This window comes from Pygoscelis adeliae, unplaced genomic scaffold (assembly GCF_000699105.1).
Source record: "Pygoscelis adeliae isolate BGI_AS28 unplaced genomic scaffold, ASM69910v1 Scaffold67, whole genome shotgun sequence".
NCBI classification, from domain to species: domain Eukaryota; kingdom Metazoa; phylum Chordata; class Aves; order Sphenisciformes; family Spheniscidae; genus Pygoscelis; species Pygoscelis adeliae.
Window position 1 is genome coordinate 3,395,583 of NW_008825271.1, and position 20,386 is coordinate 3,415,968.

The window sequence follows — 20,386 nt, forward strand, 5'->3', positions numbered from 1 at the left end:
TTAAAACACATACAGAATTCTTTGTCCAATTGAAAAGATCTAATCAATTACCAACAAGTTTTCTGTTCATGTTTGCTAAGTTGGAGGTCAAAGAGACTATAATCACAGTTCATTCACAAAGCGATTAACATCGATGCAAGAACTTATGCAAATACTTGGTCAAAAAGTTGTTGAAGAACAAGCTTCCTCTTACTATCAATACAGCAGCAATGTGGAAAAGTCTATTATGGTCATAGACACTGATAGAAAAATGAACATAAAATAACATCATGAGAATAGCCTTGACATGCATGCCGTTTAAAGATGCAAATACAGTAACAATTACAGATTGTGCTTTCAGAATCACTCCACTTTTAAAAGCTCTAAATAGGAGCATTTCTAAAATCCCACCATTCAACATTAAATACTGAAAATTAAGTTAATACATCCTACTTATCCTTAATCCAGTAATACCATTAAGTCCTGATGCACCTAATTGCAAAGCACTGCTGTACCTAAAGATTATCCCAAGCCAGATAGATCCTAAGAAATCCCTTAAGCCCCCTTCTTCCAGACAGAGGAAGCAAGACCCGAAGGTAACAACATATGGAAAATGCATGAGAAAGTAGAAGCCTAACAGAGATACTAGAAAGCAGGGCAGCATCCAGAAAAGTTAAGCTCTTAATAGAAAGCTTCCATTTAAATGGCATCCAGTGTCAGCTTTTTCAGTTATTGTGAATCATACAGCAGCTAAAGCCTGAATCAAACCCTGTTTACACAGCTTGGAGCTCAGGTGCACAGCATAGAGAGAGCCCAGTGTAGCCAAGAGCCACCTTGAGGACAAAGCTGGTAAAACCAAAAGCTGATTTTCTTGCTGGGAAGAATAAACACATACAAAAACTACATCTTTTTATGAACAATAAAACACCTAAATAGCAGCAGGCTCTGTGTATGTGTGTTTACATGCACAACCTGGTAACATCCATTGGTTGCAGAAGCTTGCAGTCACTGGATGCTCGTGTGCGAGGCATTAGGGGTGAGGCAAGGGACACAGGGCGCTTGCTGCACTCGACAGGACATTCTCAGAGGGCTGCTTCTAAGTCATCTCCACTTCTTTGATATGACATGTTGCCCCCTCCATTGCCTAAAGCACAAGGTGGTGATCTAGTGCCCAGAGAACTCCGTGGAGCAGACGTTAAGTCACCATCACAGACCTTCCTAAGTCTTCTACTATCCTCTGAAGTTGATCTTTGAGCGTAGCCTAAAGAGCAGCTCAGAGCCTGGAACCTCCAAACCGTATGTATACCAAGTTTCCCGTAACTAAATGACGAATATCCATTAACACCTTTGAGGTACCTTGACTCTCTGGTGCCCTTTCCATCCTCAGCATCTGTACAACTGTACCCATTAACAGCCAAAAGTCAGATTAACCTGCTTAGCACAGCTAACATTAGTGTTAACACTGTAGGAACGTGTTTAAATTTGACACTGAGTAATTAAACTAAATCATATGTATTTAAAGTGCATTGTTCCAAAGGCACTCTCAAATCACTGCAGAGCTGTAGATAATTACGTATAACAGTCAGCGCACTGGAAAAAGATGATGAGGAAATGTTCCTGACAAAGTGAAGGGAGCTGGTGTGCTCTGAACATAATCTGAAGAAAGAATACGGGTGTTGCATAGCACATAACCTATAAATTAAGCTGTCAATAAAAAGAGAGAGAGAGAGAGAAGAGAGAATAGGGGAAGTAAAGGCAAAAGAAAAATAGCTATTTCTTCAAATGAAGCTCAGCTGCTGAATCCCTTTCTATAAACCTAATTGTATATATTTTAAAATCCAAGATTACTTTGCTCTAAACATTATTTCCTAGATGTCAAAATCAGCACAGAGGACTATGTATTTCTTGATATAGATTTGACAGGCTACTATATTATACTTTTAATGCTTACTGGTATGCTACAACAGTTAATTTATAAAAAAAAACCAAAGCTGTGTAAAAACAAAGTTGTATCTGTAGAATATTTTCATGAAACATATCGTTTGGCAGCTAATAGCCCCTACAAAGAAAAAAAATTGGTGCATGAGAAAGAGTTCTACCTGAAAAGACTAGCGAGGAAGAGGAAGGGAAGGGTAGCATGTGAATCTGCAGCAAAATATCATGTAACTATTGATCTCTGCAATCGGTAGCAGGTTGTCTTTCATACCACAGGTACTTTTATAGTTATAAAAATGTCCTTGCTTGCTCAACAGTGAAGGTCTTAAAACAATTGACCTGATTTTTTCTTCTTTTTTTGCAGGGGTTGAGGGCTCCTATTCAATCTGTATATTGGGTAGCAATTAAAAAGAAAAAAAACACACACAGAAACACAGTGAATAATGAATGATGTTATAACAGAAAATTACAGCATTAGCATAAGTAGAATAAGCAAACCTATAGCAGCACAGCAGATTACCGACAGTTACATCAATATGAAATCTGGCACAAGACAGTTTTAAAATGCTCTTACACAACAGAAAATCCAAAAAGGCAGAAGGCTCTTACGATGCTCAACTTATACACACAAAATGAACTACAGGTAACACTGCTGAGAGATGTATGCATCTTACCTGTGAGTACAGCTTTTGCTGAAGGGTCTGCCAAATCCAGCGCAGATTTCCCATCTGTGTTCCGAATGTTTGGATCAGCTCCGTGCTGCAGCAGCACTGTGCAGGGAAAGCAGAAACAGTATCTTACCTCAGGGATACACAGATTATTTACTGTTAAGTGTCTCCTCGGCATGACGTAGGCATAAACACACATTGCACAGTTTTCTTTATTTTTCCTTCTGGGTTCCCCCCCCTTTTTTTTTTTTAATTTTCTTTTGTTGTTGTTGTTGTCGTTAAGCACTGCAGCAAAGGATCTTCTCCAGAGTAAGGCTAAGTTGGCAAGTTAAGATATAGTAAGATCACATGACTTCGCGTGATAAACGTGAACCCTGAATCTCTTGCAATACTCAGTTTTGGGTTCCTCCTGACAGCTAGCTGGAACGCTGTGCATTCACTGCCTCACACTGGGAAATCTGTTAACTGTGGAACCTGCTCCTGCCTTTACTACCACTACTGCTGCTTGTTACCACTCCCATTCCTTTTTCTGCTGAATATCCCAAGTCATCCCCCGTCTGTAAATCAGTAATACTCCAGCCTTTCAGTGACTCGTCACTTGCGCACAAAATCTTAACCACAGCACACCTGCTTGCCTTCAAGAAGCGTAACAAATAGGGTAAGATGTGTAACCTGGTACCCTGCAGTCTGGATGTTCAGAGGCTGTTATTCTCACTGGTATTTCTTTTTCCTACTAAACCTATTAACACAAAAAAATTCAAGTACATAAAAATACTCAAAATGCAATATGCAACCATATGGCTAGGAAGGCATTGGTACAGAAAATTACCATCTAGAAAAGCTCATTAAAAAAAAGGAGAACACTATTTTACCTGTAAACTCTTTTGATCAGAAACAACATAACAACAATGCAATTCAGACCACCCCCTCTCAAGATCAAGGCATTTTCTACAGAACTGGAAAACAAAGCCCACAGCAACATCAGAGGTCTCACAAAAAGGGCCCCAATTCTCCATTTCCCCAAATGTTGTGCAAAATAAGCACAATATATTACAAATTCAGAGCAACAGTTACACGCTTAACTTTGCACAAGTGTGAATAACAGGACAGTGTACAAACGTGCAGAGACTCAATGTCAAGGAGACAAATAATAAAAACCAGCAGACATTTATGGTTGCTCATGTAACCATGTCTGTTGAGATATAGCTGGACTGAAGGAGTCAAGACAAAGAAATACTTGCAAACACTTTTTGTAATTAAGGGTGCAAAAAACACTTCATAGACAGGATTCTCCAGGAAAAAACATAACCCAATCCAGAACAAAAGTAACTACCAATATTATACTGCATATTTCACTTTAATCAGCAAAAGGCTTTTCAGAAATAAACTTTTTTTGTAAATTAAAGTTTTAACTGGTAGTATTGTTTTTATTCAAACTTCTTTTCTTATACAATTCTGACTTTAAATGCTTTTAACATTGCCAAATTTCATATATTTCAGCTTACAGGATGCTATGCTACATGTTTGCCCTAAGCTGAATTTTTGCAGAAGTTTAGTGCTTTAATGAAGTAAATTGACTTATTTTATGTTTTGCCAAGAAGGTGCAATTGTCCCCTGTTTTTGAAAGAAGATTCAAGTAGGCAAATCGGGCTTTTCCTAGGAGGTTTTTTGTGTGGTGGTGGGTTTTTTTTCCCCCTATGTCAAGACGAAGACACCAACACGGAAAAAAAATAATTCAGCTAGCACGTGCTCACAGAAGCTTGCTAAGATCTGGCACTATGTTTCTGAAGATGCCATCTGTGCCATACATGCTACCACCCCCTTAGAGATCTTACTCATGGACAGGTTTGACTCTGAGCCAGCCTCACAAGCCAGTCGAGCACACTCCAGCAGGAGGTGGTGAACAGGACTTTTTGCAGATTTTTTAAACACAGTAGGCAGTACAGAAATTAAGCATGGAGAGACACATTCAGTATGTCCTGTCTCTATTCTCTTGGACCCTGCTAGTGAATCTATATTCCAGAGGAGAGGGAAGCCATTTGTCCCAAAAGGCATCAGGGTAAGAGTGGGACCCTAAAAGAGGGAACCAGCAACTAAAGTGTCCATCAAGAGAAAGCAGGCAGTACAAAATGATGAAACAACACAGACTGAATGAGAAGACAGTGAAGGATTCACATGGCAAAAAGCCTGGGACAAAGAGCTAAGGGAGAGAACTGAACAAGATGTGGCAGGGGAGGAGATAATAGCGCAGATAAAAAGTCCAGAAAGAAAGACCAGGAGAGAGGAATGACTGGGATTTGCCCAGAGCTTGGACGTTTGGACTAGCATGCAAAGCAAAGCTGAGGCAGGTTAGGGTGCAAGAATGGTGGCTTTGAAAAATGAGAGATGACAGATGTAGAGATGTCAGAGGGATCTGCAACTGCCTGAGCCCGATGCTAAAACAGAAGTACAGGTTTTCAAGTCTCTTAATTCTTCAGTCCTGTGCAAACCAAGCAAGAGCGCTCCCCTGCTACTTCTGCTGGCACACACAGAAGATGACAACACAGCACTGCTTTCAGCTCCTCTCCCGGCTAAAATGACAAAGGATTATGCAGTGTATCTAACCTTTTCAGTCATGCTAATGAACCATGAAGGGTTTTGGCATGGCTTACAACATACAATTTCTGTGTCAGGTTTTTAGTTTTTCAAAAACCTAGGGAAATTAAAAATTGACTAATGGTGCTTAAGCTGGTTACCTGCAAAACCCCTGAATTAGTGACTGCCTGTGGAACATGCACTTGAAGTGGCCAAACTAGGTTCAGAAAAAGAACCCGTCAGAACTCAACTGCTGTAACCATGAGACTTATCCTTCTTGTCTCTGCATTCACTCATCCCACTTGTCATAACCCTTCCAGCCTCTCCAACAGCCAAGGGTCCTGCAGACAGCTCCCTTATTCAGTCCTATAGACAGACCTACCCTGCGACATGAATGCAGTAGCATCTTGGGAGAAGAAACCAATCATATAAATAAGGACTGTATTAGAATGCAGATGAATAAAGGAAGCAAATTCAGGTCACAAAGGCAATCTTATTCTTACATTTCCTCTACTGACTATTTGATTTTATCCTCTCCATACTTTTTTAGTACATAATCTCACAAAAAGATATCCAAGTGAGCAATGTTGTCATCAACATGAATTAACAAAAGAAATCCAGCATCTGATGTTTAGCCTATCGGTGTAACGCAGCGGTACTTTTATACCCAGCAAACCACAGGTAGCTTCTAATTGAATGTTCTTCTGCTCGTTCAAAACCTTTAACACTTTAGCACAACACAAAGTCTCTTCTAACCACAGGGTGTTTGAGATCTAGACACAGTGTGTCTCTCTAAATTTCCTTTTCAATGCACCAGGGATGTGTAAAAACGTCAAGATAGATCTCCTGTTTGAGAAAAACATTCCCTTTATAATGAAACACAACAGAACAAGCCATTCTAGCTAACTGTAGCTATTTTAGATTTCAAACGCTGCACACCAGTTTTAGAGGACGGTTTCTGAGTAGCCTGAAAAGGGAACGTGGCAATAGTTTCTATCAAGAGACTGCTGTTAACATGCAAGCTTAAGGATGGTGTGCACACAGATTCACTCCTGGAACCTTGTTAATTAGCATATTTTGATATGCTGGTTTATTTCCTCTGGACAGTGGGGACATTGGGGTGTATTATTTTTCTGTACTGCAGGCAGAGCCCTTAATAATCTAGCAATACCATTACCTGGCTATCCTTGCCTTTCCTACAAGCCATATGGTACAGTGTAAAGAAGCTCTTCTTTTAATTGACTCTTCATATTGTATATGGACAAAGTCCTGTAAGCTTAACTATAGAACAAACATGGACTGGTACAGAATTATATTTTTATTCTCACTGCAACTGCTACAATACATAAGTTTCTGATCTTCACATACCATCTGAAATGCTTTATTTAATTACACTGCTATTATACCAGATCAGTACTACAGATAAGAAAGGCCACATTCTTCTAAATTTAAAAAAAAGTTACAACATTGCACAGAGCATGAACTACAACGACTAATCATTTCAGATTACTGCCAACTTGCTACAGCAGGATGAATCCTAAAATTAAACACTTGGCCCACAGCCTCCTGGCATAGGTATTTTGAACTGTGAAGCTAACCAACACTACCTCATTTGGCTGTCACATTATAAGCCCACCAAGAACAAACATTTTTACTTTTGGCAGTTTCAACCTTCACATTTTCACCAAGGTATGACAAAAACTTCCCTGCTAGCTATACAGCAACAAGGAAGAAGTAAGTTTTATTAGAATTTAAAAAAAAAGGGGTGTGTGTGTTTGTCTACATGCAAACCATTATCCAAGTACTCAGCCCTTCCTCCTTCATACTGCCTCAGTTAAAAGTGCACCAAAGGAAAACATTTTTGATTGAAAGACGGAAATACAGTGGGAATAGAATGGGAATAAAAAGATCAGTTTGGTTCTTCCAATATTAGGCATGATCAAAGATCAGAACATTTCTGTTATAGTTTGTCTAAGCTCAACATCCACAAGCTTCGTGAATATACTTACAGGAGTGCTGATGGAAAAGTTTACATTTGGTTTCGAATTGGATGCACATAAATACAAAAAAAGAACACAACCAAACCTTTGACTGTTGAGTGAAAAAAGCACAAAAACAGGCAGACCTTGCAGAAGTATCTGTACTTAAAGCTGCCTACTGCTTTTAATTACATTTCCAGAGTCTTCAGTTCCTCACAGCTCTACTGTTGTCTCCTCTCTCCCCACCAGTTCTTTTATCACTGTGTCCCACTGCCTTGTGCTCGCGGTCCCTTCCAGTTACCCCAGCTTTAGTATATATCCTTTCTTCCCCCTTTTCAACTTCACCTTCTGGAGATGATTCCCAAAGGTCCTTTCCAAACCATATTACTGTAGCTTTATCTATGTACTCCCAAAGTACCAAGGTACAGAGAAAACAGCCTAAGAAAAAGCCCTCCTTTTGACTCACAACATGGGCACTATCTTCCATCTCTCTAAAGGATACCTTTAAAGCTGGTCAGTCTCTCACTAACCTTAGGTCCCAGAAACACACACACCTCAGTATTAGTCCCATGCAGGACATGTTTCCAAGTTACACTTGACCAGAAACATAATGTGCTCATTTACCTCCACATTCTGAAAACATCTAGACAACATGCGGGAATTCAAACTATTAATCTTTTTCAGCCAGTGCTTAAATGCATCTTCTCCCCTAACTACTTCTACACATAAATCAAACCACTGAGGTTTTGAAGCTTTTCTCATATTACAAGAACAACCATTTCTTGCCTAGAAATTATGCTTCTGTGATTCAGACCTAATAATCCCATTTTGGCAAGTTACCAGATACATAAGCCTTTTTGCTAAATGACCCCATATAACAAAAGTTGTAGCACCCTACTCTTAGCTTCATAAAGTTGAATATATGAGATACAGCTAATAACATTAACCACAGTTGTATCACTGATTAACTTCCACCTCTGTGAGCAATCCCAGTCTTGGCTGCATGATTAAGAAAAAGGCTATATTCATCAGCCATCAGAATTACAAGTTGAAAACCTGAGAGGCAGTATCAGTACAGAGGCTACACACATTTCTAAAGGCTTGAGTATCACTACTTTACCTGATGACGTCCATGGCCTCTAACACCACTGCCAGCTCAGCTAACAGGAGTTAGAAAAAAGGAGAGGAGCAGGTCCTATGCTCTTGACTGCCCCTCTATAGTGAAAGCCATCAAAGCTGAATGAAGACAGGATTATGGAGCAGAGGGGCTAAGCACAGCAAAGGATTTAATCCGGAATCAGGGTAGGGTAGAGGCGACAACCAGACATATCAGGGAACACTGCAGGTGGTTTATTGGTAAGAAGAGATGATAACCAGGTGGCAGTTTAGGGACAAAAGGACAATAATGCATTTGGTAGAAGAGAGAGAAAGAGACAAATATGAAAGAGCATGCAGAAGCAGCAAAAAGGAAGAATAAAGGCAGGGTGAGAAATTAAATCCCTAAGGGAATTCAGGGAGAAATACAGTAGAAGTCCCCATGGGTGCAGGCAGGACAAGTAAGGAAAAGTTGCATAAGACTGGATCTCCAGTAACAAAGGTGTCTGCAAACAGTTAACTGCTGAAGACTTCAAAGACTTCCCTTCTACTCTGCTCTGGTGAGACCCCACCTGGAGTACTGCATCCAGCTCTGGAGCCCTCAGCATAAGAAAGACATGGACCTGTTGGAGCGGGTCCAGAGGAGGGTCACAAAAATGATCAGGAGGATAGAACACCTCTCCTACAAAGAAAGGCTGAGAGAGTTGGGGTTGTTCAGCCTGGAGAAGAGAAGGCTTCGGGGAGACCTTATTGCAGCCTATCAGTACTTAAAGGGGGCTTATAAAAAAGATGGTGGCAAACTTTTTAGCAGGGCCCGTTGCAACAAGACAAGGGGGAATGGCTTTAAACTAAAGGGGGGTAGATTTAGACTAGATAAAAGGAAGACATTTTTTACGCTGAGGGTGGTGAAGCACTGAAACAGGTTTCCCAGAGAGGTGGTGGATGCCCCATCCCTGGAAACATTCCAGGTCAGGCTGAACAGGGCTCTGAGCAACCTGATCTAGTTGAAGATGTCCCTGCCCATGGCAGGGGGGTTGGCCTAGATGACCTTTAGAGGCCCCTTCCAACCCAAACTATTCTATGATTCTATGAATCTAAGACCTACATTACCACAGCTGCTTTGTAGGGTTTTATTGCTCAGATGGCAGACTGGAGTGGACTCTTCCAGGCTGAGAGCTGCTTTTTCTGAGGCAAAGGCTAAGGACCTTGCTAAGCTAAGAAATTATGTCCAGCTAGTCTCAACACCCCTGGGACAAAGGGGCCATGCAGAACAGTGCTTGGCTTGAAGGAGAGAAGAGAGGGTCCAAACACCAAGCTCCAGGGGAATAAGGAACATCTCTAGTAGGATGGGAACAGACAACACTTCAAGGCAGAGAGTGGGAGAGCATGCAGCCTTTATCCCCTTTCCCAATTTAAAAAAAAAAAAGAAAAAGAAAAAAATAATTGAAGGACTGCAAAAAATTGTAAAGCTGCCCCCCTGCAAAACAGCACTATCACAGGCTACAGTTTCACCTAGACTAGGTTGGCAGAATCGCGATCCTCAGCCCTATGCTGCCCACCCTGCTTTGGGTGGCTGCAAATGTTTGGTCAGGCAACAAGGCAGATGAGAAGAATGATCACTTGCCCAATCCAGTTCATCATGCAATGACACGGCATGCTCTGGTTGGCACAAGAAAGGACAGTACAAGGACACTTGCCAGTGACAGGAGTTGAAAAGGATCATTTTGTTGTTCTAGTTAAGAGTATATCTAACACTACCAGCCAAAGTCCTGGTGGGTAAATGTTGACTTCAAGCACTTCCCATCATTTTGCCTTCCCTACTTCCCTTGTTCAGGGCATCCCAGTTTCCCATTACCCCAGACAACGGTTTTATTCCCAATGAACCAGCGTGTTGGTTTTGTTCTTTGTTGGGGCCAGACAGAGCAAGAGACAAATATGCCGACCGCAGTAGTATGAAGTAGAAGAACAGAAGCTTACAAAAGCAACACTAGGCCCCGCTATGCTGAAACAAAAAATGGCAAAGGGAATTAGAACAGTGCTCTCCAGCAGCATAGACAGAAACGAGAATTTTGACAGCAGGAAAAAGCAGCAGACAAGTAGCAGGGGAAAGTAACGGAGTTTTGAGCGACAGAGAAAAGCCAGGGACTGCTCATATATTAGGAACCAAGACAGAAACACATGTGAAATGCCTCAAAGGAATTAGGGCATGTTCCTGTAAAAAGGTGACACAGTCGATGACCCAGCTGAAGTGCCTCCATATCGATGCACGCAGCATGGGTAGCAAACAGGAGGAGTTGGAAGCCACTGTGCAGCTAGAAAGCTACGATCTAATTACTATCACTGAAACATGGTGGGAAGGATTATACAACTGGAGTGCTGATCAATGGCTAGAAACTGTTCAGAAGGGCAGGCAAGGAAGGAGGAGCAGGCGGCTGCCCTTTATGTAAAAAAAAAAAAAATTGATTGACTCCACAGAGCTGCCTTTGAAAAACAGCAATGAATAAGTTGAGAGCTTATGGGTAAAAATTAGGGGGCAAGCCAACAAAGGAAACCTCATGGTTGGTGTTTACTACAGGCTGCCTGACCAAGGAGAGCTTGTTGATGAAGAGTTCTTACTTCAACGACAGGAGGCACCACGCTTGCAGGCTCTGATCCTGCTGGGGGATTTCAACCACCCCGACATCTGCTGGAAAAGCAGCACAGCAAGCTGTAAGCAGTCCAGGAGACTCTTGGAGCGTGTCGAGGATAATTTCTTAATCCAGGTGATAGTGCAACAACCAGAGAAGTGTTACTAGACCTGTTGCCTACCAACACAGATGAACTAATCAGGGATGTCAAGACTGGTAGCAGCCTGAGCTGCAGTGGTCATGCCCTGGTAGAATTCACAATCTTGAGGGATATGGGCCAGGTAAGGAATAGAGTCAGAACTCTGAATTGTAGGAGAGCAAACTTCCAGTTGTGTAAGGACTTAACGGATGGGACCCCCTCGGAAACTGCCCTCAGGGATAAAGGAGCTGAACAGAGCTGGCAGCTCTTTAAGGACATTTCTCTTAGAGTGCAAGAGCTCTCGATTCTCATGTGTAAGAAATCAGGCAAGGAAGGCAGGAGACAAACATGGCTAAGGACCTCCTTGTCAAACTAAAGTGTAAGAAGGAAGTGCACAGGCACTGGAACTAGGGACATGTATCCTGGGAATAACATAGGGATGCTGCCCAGATGTGTAGGGATGAGATCAGGAAAGCTAAGGCACAGTCCGAGCTGAATTTGGCACAGGATGCAAATAATAAGAAGGACTTCTACAGGAACATTGGCTAGAAAAGGAAGATTAAAGAAAACATACCCCCCTTGATAAATAAGACATGACAACCGATATGGGGACGGTTGAGGTACTCAACAATTTTTTTTGCCTCAGTTTTCAATGGTAGTCTCTTCCCACACCTGTCAAGCCCCTGAACCTCAAGGCAGGGACTGTGGAATGAAGTCCCTCCCATTGTAAGTGAAGATCAGGTTCAAGACCACCAGAGGAACCTGAACATACATAAGTCCATAGGACCCAGTGAGATGTATCCCAGGGTCCTGAGGGAATTGGCTGACGTAGTTGCCACGGCATTCTCAATCGTATTTGAAAAGTCCTGGCAGTTAGGCAAATCCCCAGCGACCAGAAAAAGGGAAACATCATGCCCATTTTTAAAAAGGAGGACCCTGGGAACTACCAACCAGTCAGCCTCACCTCCATGCCCAGTAAGATCATGGAACAGATCCTCCTGGAAGACACGTCAAAACACATGGAAGACAGGGAGCTGATTAGAGATACTAAGGGCAAATCATGCCGACTAATTTGGTAGCCTTCTACAATGGAGTGATTGCATCAGGCAACAAAGGAAAAAGCTACAGATGTCATCTACCTGAACTGTAAGGCTGGAACAGGTTACCCAGAGAAGTTGTGGATGCCCCATCATTGGAAGTGTTCAAGGTCAGGCTGCACAGGGCTTTGAGCAACCTGATCTAGTGAAAGCTATCCCTGCCCATGGCAGGGGAGTTGGACTACATGATCTTTAAAGGCCCCTTCCAATCCAAACCTTTCTGTGATTGTAGATCTGCAGGCCAGCTCCTGGAGATAGACAGTTTTAAAATTTACATGGACACATGGTGTTAAATGGTTGTTTCTAAGTAAAACAAAGCTACTTCCAGTAAAGAAATGGTACTTCGGCCAAATGTGACAATCTAGATAAAATCATAGCACCTGCTTGCATGTTTCTATTACCTTGTCATTAGATAAGCAATAATAGCAACTGCTGGGGGCATCAATATATGCTAGGAGACTATACGTGCAGACAGCTTGGAATATGGCTCCTAGCAGAGGCACTTCTTGCTTTACAGCTGACGTGACCATTTGGTCCATCAGGGACAGAGGATAGCCATATCAAACATCTCACTTTCTTGACACAGATCTGCTCTTTGAAAGGGAAGTTCTCATGCATCTATATGCTGCAGAAACTGTACTAGTTCCTACAGTAGACAGGATGCAACTACCAAATTGAGCAGAGGCCCAGTAAAACATGAAATGGAAACAGTGCTTAGAGGTCAGGCTTTCCTTCAGCTTAGGTGAACAATTCACAGAAACAGGTTTCAATGCAGCAGTAAGAAATCGTCAAAGCAGCAGCATGAACAAGGTCTCCCAGTACCAACTTTTTTGTTTGCTTGTTTTGAGGGGAGAAGAAGGATCTAGACAAAAAGAATATTACAAAGCATCACTTTAAAAGGAATTTATCCTATTTTCATGCAAGCTCTAATTTTTCAGAAAGACTCTTTTGTCTCAGCCTTTTCATTGTTTGCCCCAGAAGTACTTTTAGACCCTGCTCACTGAAGTTTCAACCTCTTAGCAACATAGCCTGACTCCTGGTCTATATATACATACATACCATAAACCTCACTTCCCAATGCACTACAAAACACTTAGAATTTAAGTTCGCACTAGATGTTCCAGAGATCAGATTTATCTAATCAAAGTAAAGTAGGGGAGAAGGATCTGAACCAGACAACCAAAACCACAAGCATTGTTGCAACAGTCAGAGCTCTTCCAGCAGGGCAAGAAGATACCTTTTTAAAAGGCTCCCTCCTCCCTCAGTGACTGCCCGCAACTGTTTCCCCATAAGTAGGTGCATCTTAACTATGATTAGCTTTCTGTATGTAGGAAGCACTACGAAATCGCTCCCTGGTACGCCAGATCTGCCTACCAATGATTAAATACACATAGGGAGAGAGAACAAGCAGAAAGTTCCAGAAGCTGTAGGCAGCACAGCAGGCTGATAATATCCTTCTGCCCTCAGAGAAAGAGCCAGAGTTGGTAGATTGCTCAGCCTACATGAACAGCTATTCAAAGCCTTGATCTTGCCTGAACTTAATGAAGTAAATATTCCTGTTTCCTTTTTTGGATGGAATACTTTCCAAGTTAAAATTTTCCATTTCAGCTAACAGTAAGAAAACAGAAGTATATGCACGTTATGCAGAATGCAGTCTTCTAGACAGCAACCTCAAAACTGTAGTGTCACTGTGGTTTTTTGTTTGTTGGGGTTTTTTTGCATCATGCAAGAGATGGCTCCGTCATTCCAGAACGCTCCCCCCAAGCACACAATCCACACCAAAAGCTGTGTAGTGTAAAGGAAGCTTTGGGGCTTCCACAATGAACCTGCAAAACGTAAGAACTCTAGAAGCTTCACTTAAGTTACACACACACAAAAAAAATTATTTCTTTGAGCTAATAAGCAATAAAAGACAGTACACTAAGCATTTATTTAACCCCATTTATTTGCAGCCATGCACATGCACTCCTTTTTCACAGAATCAGAGAGTCACAGAATGGTTGAGGTCGAATGGACCTCTGTAGATCACCTGGAACAACCTCCCTGCTGAAGCAGGGTCACCTACAGCCAGTTGCCCAGGACTGTGTCTAGATGCTTTTTTAATATCTCCAAGGAAGGAGACTCCACAACCTCTCTGGGCAACCTGTGCTGGTGATTGGTCACCTTCACAGTAAAAAAGTGTTTCCTGATGTTCAGAGGAAACCTCCCATGTTTCATTTTGTGCCCATTTCACACAGGGGCTTAAGAATCACACCTAAGTGTGCTCAAGTAGTCATCTGGAATACATGTTGCTAGTGTGCAAAATGGAATAGAAGACTCTTTAGCCAAAAGAGCTTTAAAAAACCATTTATCCCATTTGTAGATGGTACAGGTTGAAGCCTCACTATGCCACAACTAAATCACACCCCTTTTCCTTGCAAGCAACAATTCTGCAGCTACTTGGTATACTAAAACAAATGCTTAGAAACCATTTATTGAACAGCTAGAAATCTTAACTGCTGCCCTACTGTCTGAGCAATTTACGTTTTCATCTATATCCCAAGCTGAAAGCTGCTTTTAAGGACAAGTCTTCATTGCTTGGTCCCAATTTCACTTTTCTCTGAACGAATTTACCTTTCTACTTCAAGTTTTATTCAAATAAATATCAGCTATAATCCTGATATCCCACTTGACAGATTAAGAGCCCTGCTTTCAGTGTCCTTGAAAAGCAAATGCAGCCACCAAGGCAAATCAGATCAACAAGTAGCATCCTAAGACGAAGAAGAATTGAGGAGAGTTAAAAGAAACCAAAGACCAATTCCAATCTCCTTCTGCATATGCTAACCATTTCTTCCAGGTGAAGTTTAGGGGGGAAAAAAAATCCTGGTGGAAGTCAGGTGATAGCTATGTGGCTATCAGAATGCATTATTTGCCAGTGCACTAAAATCTAACCCTCAGGAAGCAACATAAACTGAGGACTCTTAAAAGCTTCTTAGAACCTGTCCTGGATCTACCATTTTTCTGAAACAGAAAGGGTGCATGCACAATCAAAACCAGTTTCTCTTTTTAGCACCAGAAGAAATATGCATTGAAGAGATTCAAACCCTAGCAGCAGCTCTCAACCCACCATTCAGTGAGGTGAGCACAAGAAGGCAAAGAGAAAAAAGAAAAAAAAAAAACAAACCCCACCCCCCCCCCCCAAACAAACCACCAAACAAAACAACTGTCACAATCCAAGAGCACAGCCTTTTCCAGGCTTCTCCAGAGGTGAACTTCAGTGCCTAGCAGCTTTCAACAGTACACGACTTGGGGATGGTATCTTAGTCACACACTCTATGGAACACACATAGTAACATTTGGATGTGATTAAGAGCTGAAACTCTTAAGATTAAAGAAGCCCCAACATGCCAAATAACTTCTGCATAATTTGCATAAAACTTGAACCTTGTGCCAATTTTGTAAACTCATCATTAGTCCATATAGTTACCAAATATTTAAGAAATAGAAGTAGTACAGGAAATCTCAGGGACACCAAGCTGATCAGTCCATGAAATTGTGGCTAAAGCTACAGGCTGGCCAGAAGACATACGTATTCTCAAAAATTCTGTTTCTGAAGTAAACATCAGGAAGCTAAGAATACATTAAGTTCAAGCAGATATAGAACTCTACTAACAACTGACTAGCTAGCAGTACTACATGTATCAGTCTTGGAAGTTTTCCCCAGCCACTATCTTGGAGCACATTATTATGTAAAACAGTCACATTGCTTTCTATTCTTAAAGGACAGAGCTATATCCATTTGTTCTCCAGTCCCAGAACTGCTCACCGCCATGCCCTGTTGATACAGAGCAGTGCAAGTCTTATCCTACTTAGCATTAGGTCCTTGACAAGCAAATATTCTACACTGCAAAAATCCCAATCTGTCAGGTAAGATATCATCACTATTGTGGGTCTCACGCTCGGGAAGGAGGCATGTTAGATCAGTCTGAGTGGGTTCCTCTCCTGGGTCACACCTGTGTACTGTGCCATCCTTGTATCACCCCAAACAAGAAAATAAAAACGAATTGTTGCAGCCAGTTCAACCTCTTGGATCCCTCGTCATTTAAGTTCAGTATCCAATACCATAGCTAGGTCAAGAGCACAGCGCCTAACCAAGGCATTACTCAGTACTGCTTGCTTGGACGAAACATCAGCAAAACATGAAGACTACACACGGCAGCACGAACAGCAGGATTCACATCAGACACTTCAGCCTTTCCTAGAAAGGAATAGCTTTGTCTAAGAAGCATGGTACATTTGTATAAACATGGAAAAACAATGAATTACTGGAGTGCAGGAGTCTATATTCACCATGAGTCCTAGCTGCATGGGAAGACTGAAGTGAAGACCACACAGAACAAGATGCAAGTGCTCAGTATTTTCAGTAGGCTTCAGTCACCCCTAGTTCATTTTGTACACTTGTTTTACATTGCAGAAAGACCAAATCCTCTAAAAGAGACACCTTTGTTCACTATAACAAATATTTAATTGCCTGCACATTTTTATAAATAAGACCTTTATATCCTACATTAATACTTTATTCAATGTTTTCCATTAGATTAAGAAAACACCTGAGAACTCTGCTAGAATTGGCCCCACTCATTTATGCCTTAACAGCTACACATATATCTAGACATTGTTTTTAAACCACATATGAACTGCATTAAGACCACATGGTTCCTCTGAGAAGCTAAAAGCTGATATTGGTACAGTAATCAGAAGCATAGTCCCATAAGATTAAGTATTTCTGCAAGATATTTAGAAAGCCACTGTAAACTGGTATCGGACACCTGAAAGCAGTTTCAGTGTCTGCAAGAGCAGTATCTGTTCCACTACTCTGTTCTGGGTAATATGCAACTTCCTCTTCCTCTCCCTCTCAATTTGCTAATAGTTAACATCAGTACTTTTGAAGACCTTACTTCCCATAAATGCCCTACAGCAAGTTTTCCAATAGTGTTTTGTGTATTATCGTACCACCCCCTTTGCTGCAAGTAACCAGATTCTGATTTAATCAACACTTGTAAAGAAACATCATAAAATAAATTACTCTTTTCATCCTCCACAGATTCTCCTATGTCAAGCAGCCAAACAAGGCAAAAAGACTAGTTTTCTTGATACCTGAATTTTAGGAAAGAAGAAGTAGAACTGGGAAAAAGTCTAAAACCCACAGATAGGTTGTAACGTATTAACTGTCAATAAAGTTCAAACCTAACAGAAAGACAGATGGCTTCCAAAATATACACACTGTATGAAACCCCAGACAAGGCAATCCTCAACCTATTTTCATGAAGTTCAATTTCAATCAACTTTTTGCAACACAAATACCATAATATAAATGATAGCCTTAAGGACTGTAAGTAACACAGTAACATGACAGGTTTTACAAGCCTTCAGCACCACTAGTTCCAGATATGAAAACAAGAAGTCATTTTATTGGCATAACCCTGCAGAGAAGTCTTCCTCACCTGAAGTAAGGCTCATTTTCACCCCATTTGTAAAAAGCACCATCCTCTCTGCTATCAAGTTTACTGTTGATTTTGTTTCTGAAGAGGATTTAACCTCAGGATTAATCCAGCTCAATGCTTGGTCCTCTCACAAAAATGTTATGGTAGGGCACTTCGACCTTGCATCAATGATCCACTCATTTCAAGGCTCCTGGCACACCAAGACCTTTGTCAGGCACACATGGGTGACTGACACTGCTCACAGAGATTTTCTTCATAAAGCATCTATCACAGCTACATGTGCACAGATGCAAAAAGCCAGCAGAAAGGATTCCCTAGAGCCTTTACAGCAAACAACCCCATCTCATTTTGGCAGCTTTTCCCATAACGGTAACTCCTGTAGTCTGCACTACATTAACAGACCTGCCTGCACGTAGGTGTCACATACTGAAGAGGTATCCTTCACATACAGGAACTGATAATCAACTTTCCTTCTGCCAAAGTCCACCAGGGAGCACTGCAATTGTATATGCCATAGTAGAGTGTTCTAAACCATTTTCTGTAGTCACTTTTGACACTCCAGTCCATTGTTACTATGACAACAATATTACAATGCCTCCAAATCACCAATTTATTATTTCAGTCATGGGTTTCTCCACCCCCACCAGCTCACAGAGAAGAAGGCCTTATTCTCAGGTCCCTTTCAATAAGGGAAGTCTGAACTACAGACTTAGAGTGGGAAATGTAGTAAGATTCAGCCCAATAAGCTCTCATTTCTGTGATGAATATTAACATTTAGAAGCTGATGTAGTTTAAACCAGTGGTTAAAGGACATGAAGCTATTTAAAACCATGAGCAAGAACTCCAGTGAGAAAGCAAAAGCATTCTTCCACTCAACCTAAAACATGGAACTTTTATCCTATGGTTGCTATCGTGCAAGCTTCATTTGAGAAAGACCCCATGAAGAAACAGTATGAGTACCATATTAGGTCTTTGAGCCACTGAGTACGCACAGGATTTAAAACCATTTGCTACTCAAAGAAGCAGGGTTACACACACATGCTATCCACTCACAGAGCAGAAACAGACCAAAAGAATTCATAACCTGAATAGTCTGATGAGTCTGCTTCCACAAGATTTGGCTTTGATCAGTAAGTATCTGAATAATAAATATTATTAAGAATAGCCAGGATTTTTATTTTGCATATCTGGACAGATAATAGATGCTCTTAACCAGGACTGCTTGGCCTTAAGCATATCAAATCACAGGGTACCTTTGCTCTGTATGTCAATGTTAACTGCAACCAACAGACAGGATAGCTCCCCCACTGTAGGGATTAATTCATGTCCTCCTAATGGAGCAAAACTCACATTTCTGGTACACAAGAAGAGTCTGAAGTTCTTTAGACTGTCCTGCAGCTTAAAAGAGCTTAATACAACTCACTGTCTTCCCATTGCACACTATGAGTAGTCAGTAGCAGTAGTGCTCCAACTCTGTAGTTCAAAAGTCAAAGCTTTAATATCTTGAATATTAACAATATTCAAGAATCTTCTGATATAAACAGCAGCAAAAAAAACAGTTTACACAAAGTATTTGGAAGTACTCACTTGACAGCATGTTCCAATGATTTTTACAAGCCTCTGAATATCAGATTCCTGGGATGCCTCGTTGAATCCAGTTCTCCAAGAGAGTCTTTGGGAATTCAGTACATCTCTCCAACAATGTGCATAACCAGCTCCCAATGTACCTCAATTACCAATATCCGCCCTCTAATACTTATTAAGAAGCTACTAGCCTTCTTACAGGCTTCTGTCAATCCAGCAGCTAAATCTATAGTCATTGTAATCATCTTTCAGTAAGATGCTAAAGCTGCTTCCCCTCACCTCACCCCACCCCCAAAAAGAACTGGCTACTGCACAATTTTGCTCTTTGATAGCACTTCCTGTGATTTTTTTTTTTTTTTAATTTTTCAGGTAGTAAAATCAGACACAGCTCTAACTTTTAGAGCAATACAGTTCCTCTGCTTGGAAGGCAAAATGCTTTGAGCATTGTCAAATCTCAAGGGACAAAAATACCGTAAATTGTAATAATTTCACTATTTGTTGTACATGCCTTCTTTGCAAAGTGACCAAACAGACAAGCAGTTCAATGATTAGGCAAATTACCATTTCTACAATTCCTTTAAGGTTTACTGTGCACTAGTTCTACCCATAAACTACCTTTCATAGGTTTTTTTTAATCCTGACAGAAGGTTTATCTGCCCTGCAGGAAGGGGTCACATATTATTCCCTCCACAAATTTCAGCCTAAAGATATGTAATATCAGAAGGTAATAGCTAATGAATTCTTCTCCTTCCCCAGTCTGAGGAAGCACAGCAGGGTGAGCAATGTTTTGACATGTTAACAAAGAGACATTTAAATAACAGTGATCCCTATGCTAAGGGCAGGACCTGTATGTTGGAAAACCTGCTAGTTTTATTTTAGTTTGCTTGCTTGCTGTACCTTTCAAGTGCAAAAAGGGTAATGGGGAAAAAAAAAAAAAATCAACTTCCACAGAAGGTTCTCTGGTCAAAAAGAGAGACAAATGCACCTTGACACTACCATTAGAGATCGCTTCTTAGCACTGAGACAGTAAATTCATCATCTCACAGGATCTTTGCAGGAAATTGTATAACCAGCCCAGAGGAAGCCAGTAAAAACATTGGTCTAATGTCATATTAAGTAATTCCTGATGGATTCTTGGCACTGCATGGACTAAAAGTAATTTTAAAAAAATTTTACAGTTTTGTACAGTGTTGAAGGGAGCTTTTCAGTAGCTAGAATTTTTTATT

General features: G+C 41.1%; 1 protein-coding gene across 1 annotated transcript in view; it reads right to left on the minus strand.

Moving 5' to 3' along the window:
- Positions 1 to 20,386, minus strand: part of TNKS (tankyrase, TRF1-interacting ankyrin-related ADP-ribose polymerase) — a 140,476-nt gene that overhangs the window by 102,320 nt on the left and 17,770 nt on the right. Inside the window, exon 3 of the mRNA XM_009329771.1 lies at positions 2,589 to 2,684. Within this exon, the coding sequence (XP_009328046.1) occupies positions 2,589 to 2,684 (96 nt within the window). The remainder of the gene's footprint in view (positions 1 to 2,588; positions 2,685 to 20,386) is intronic.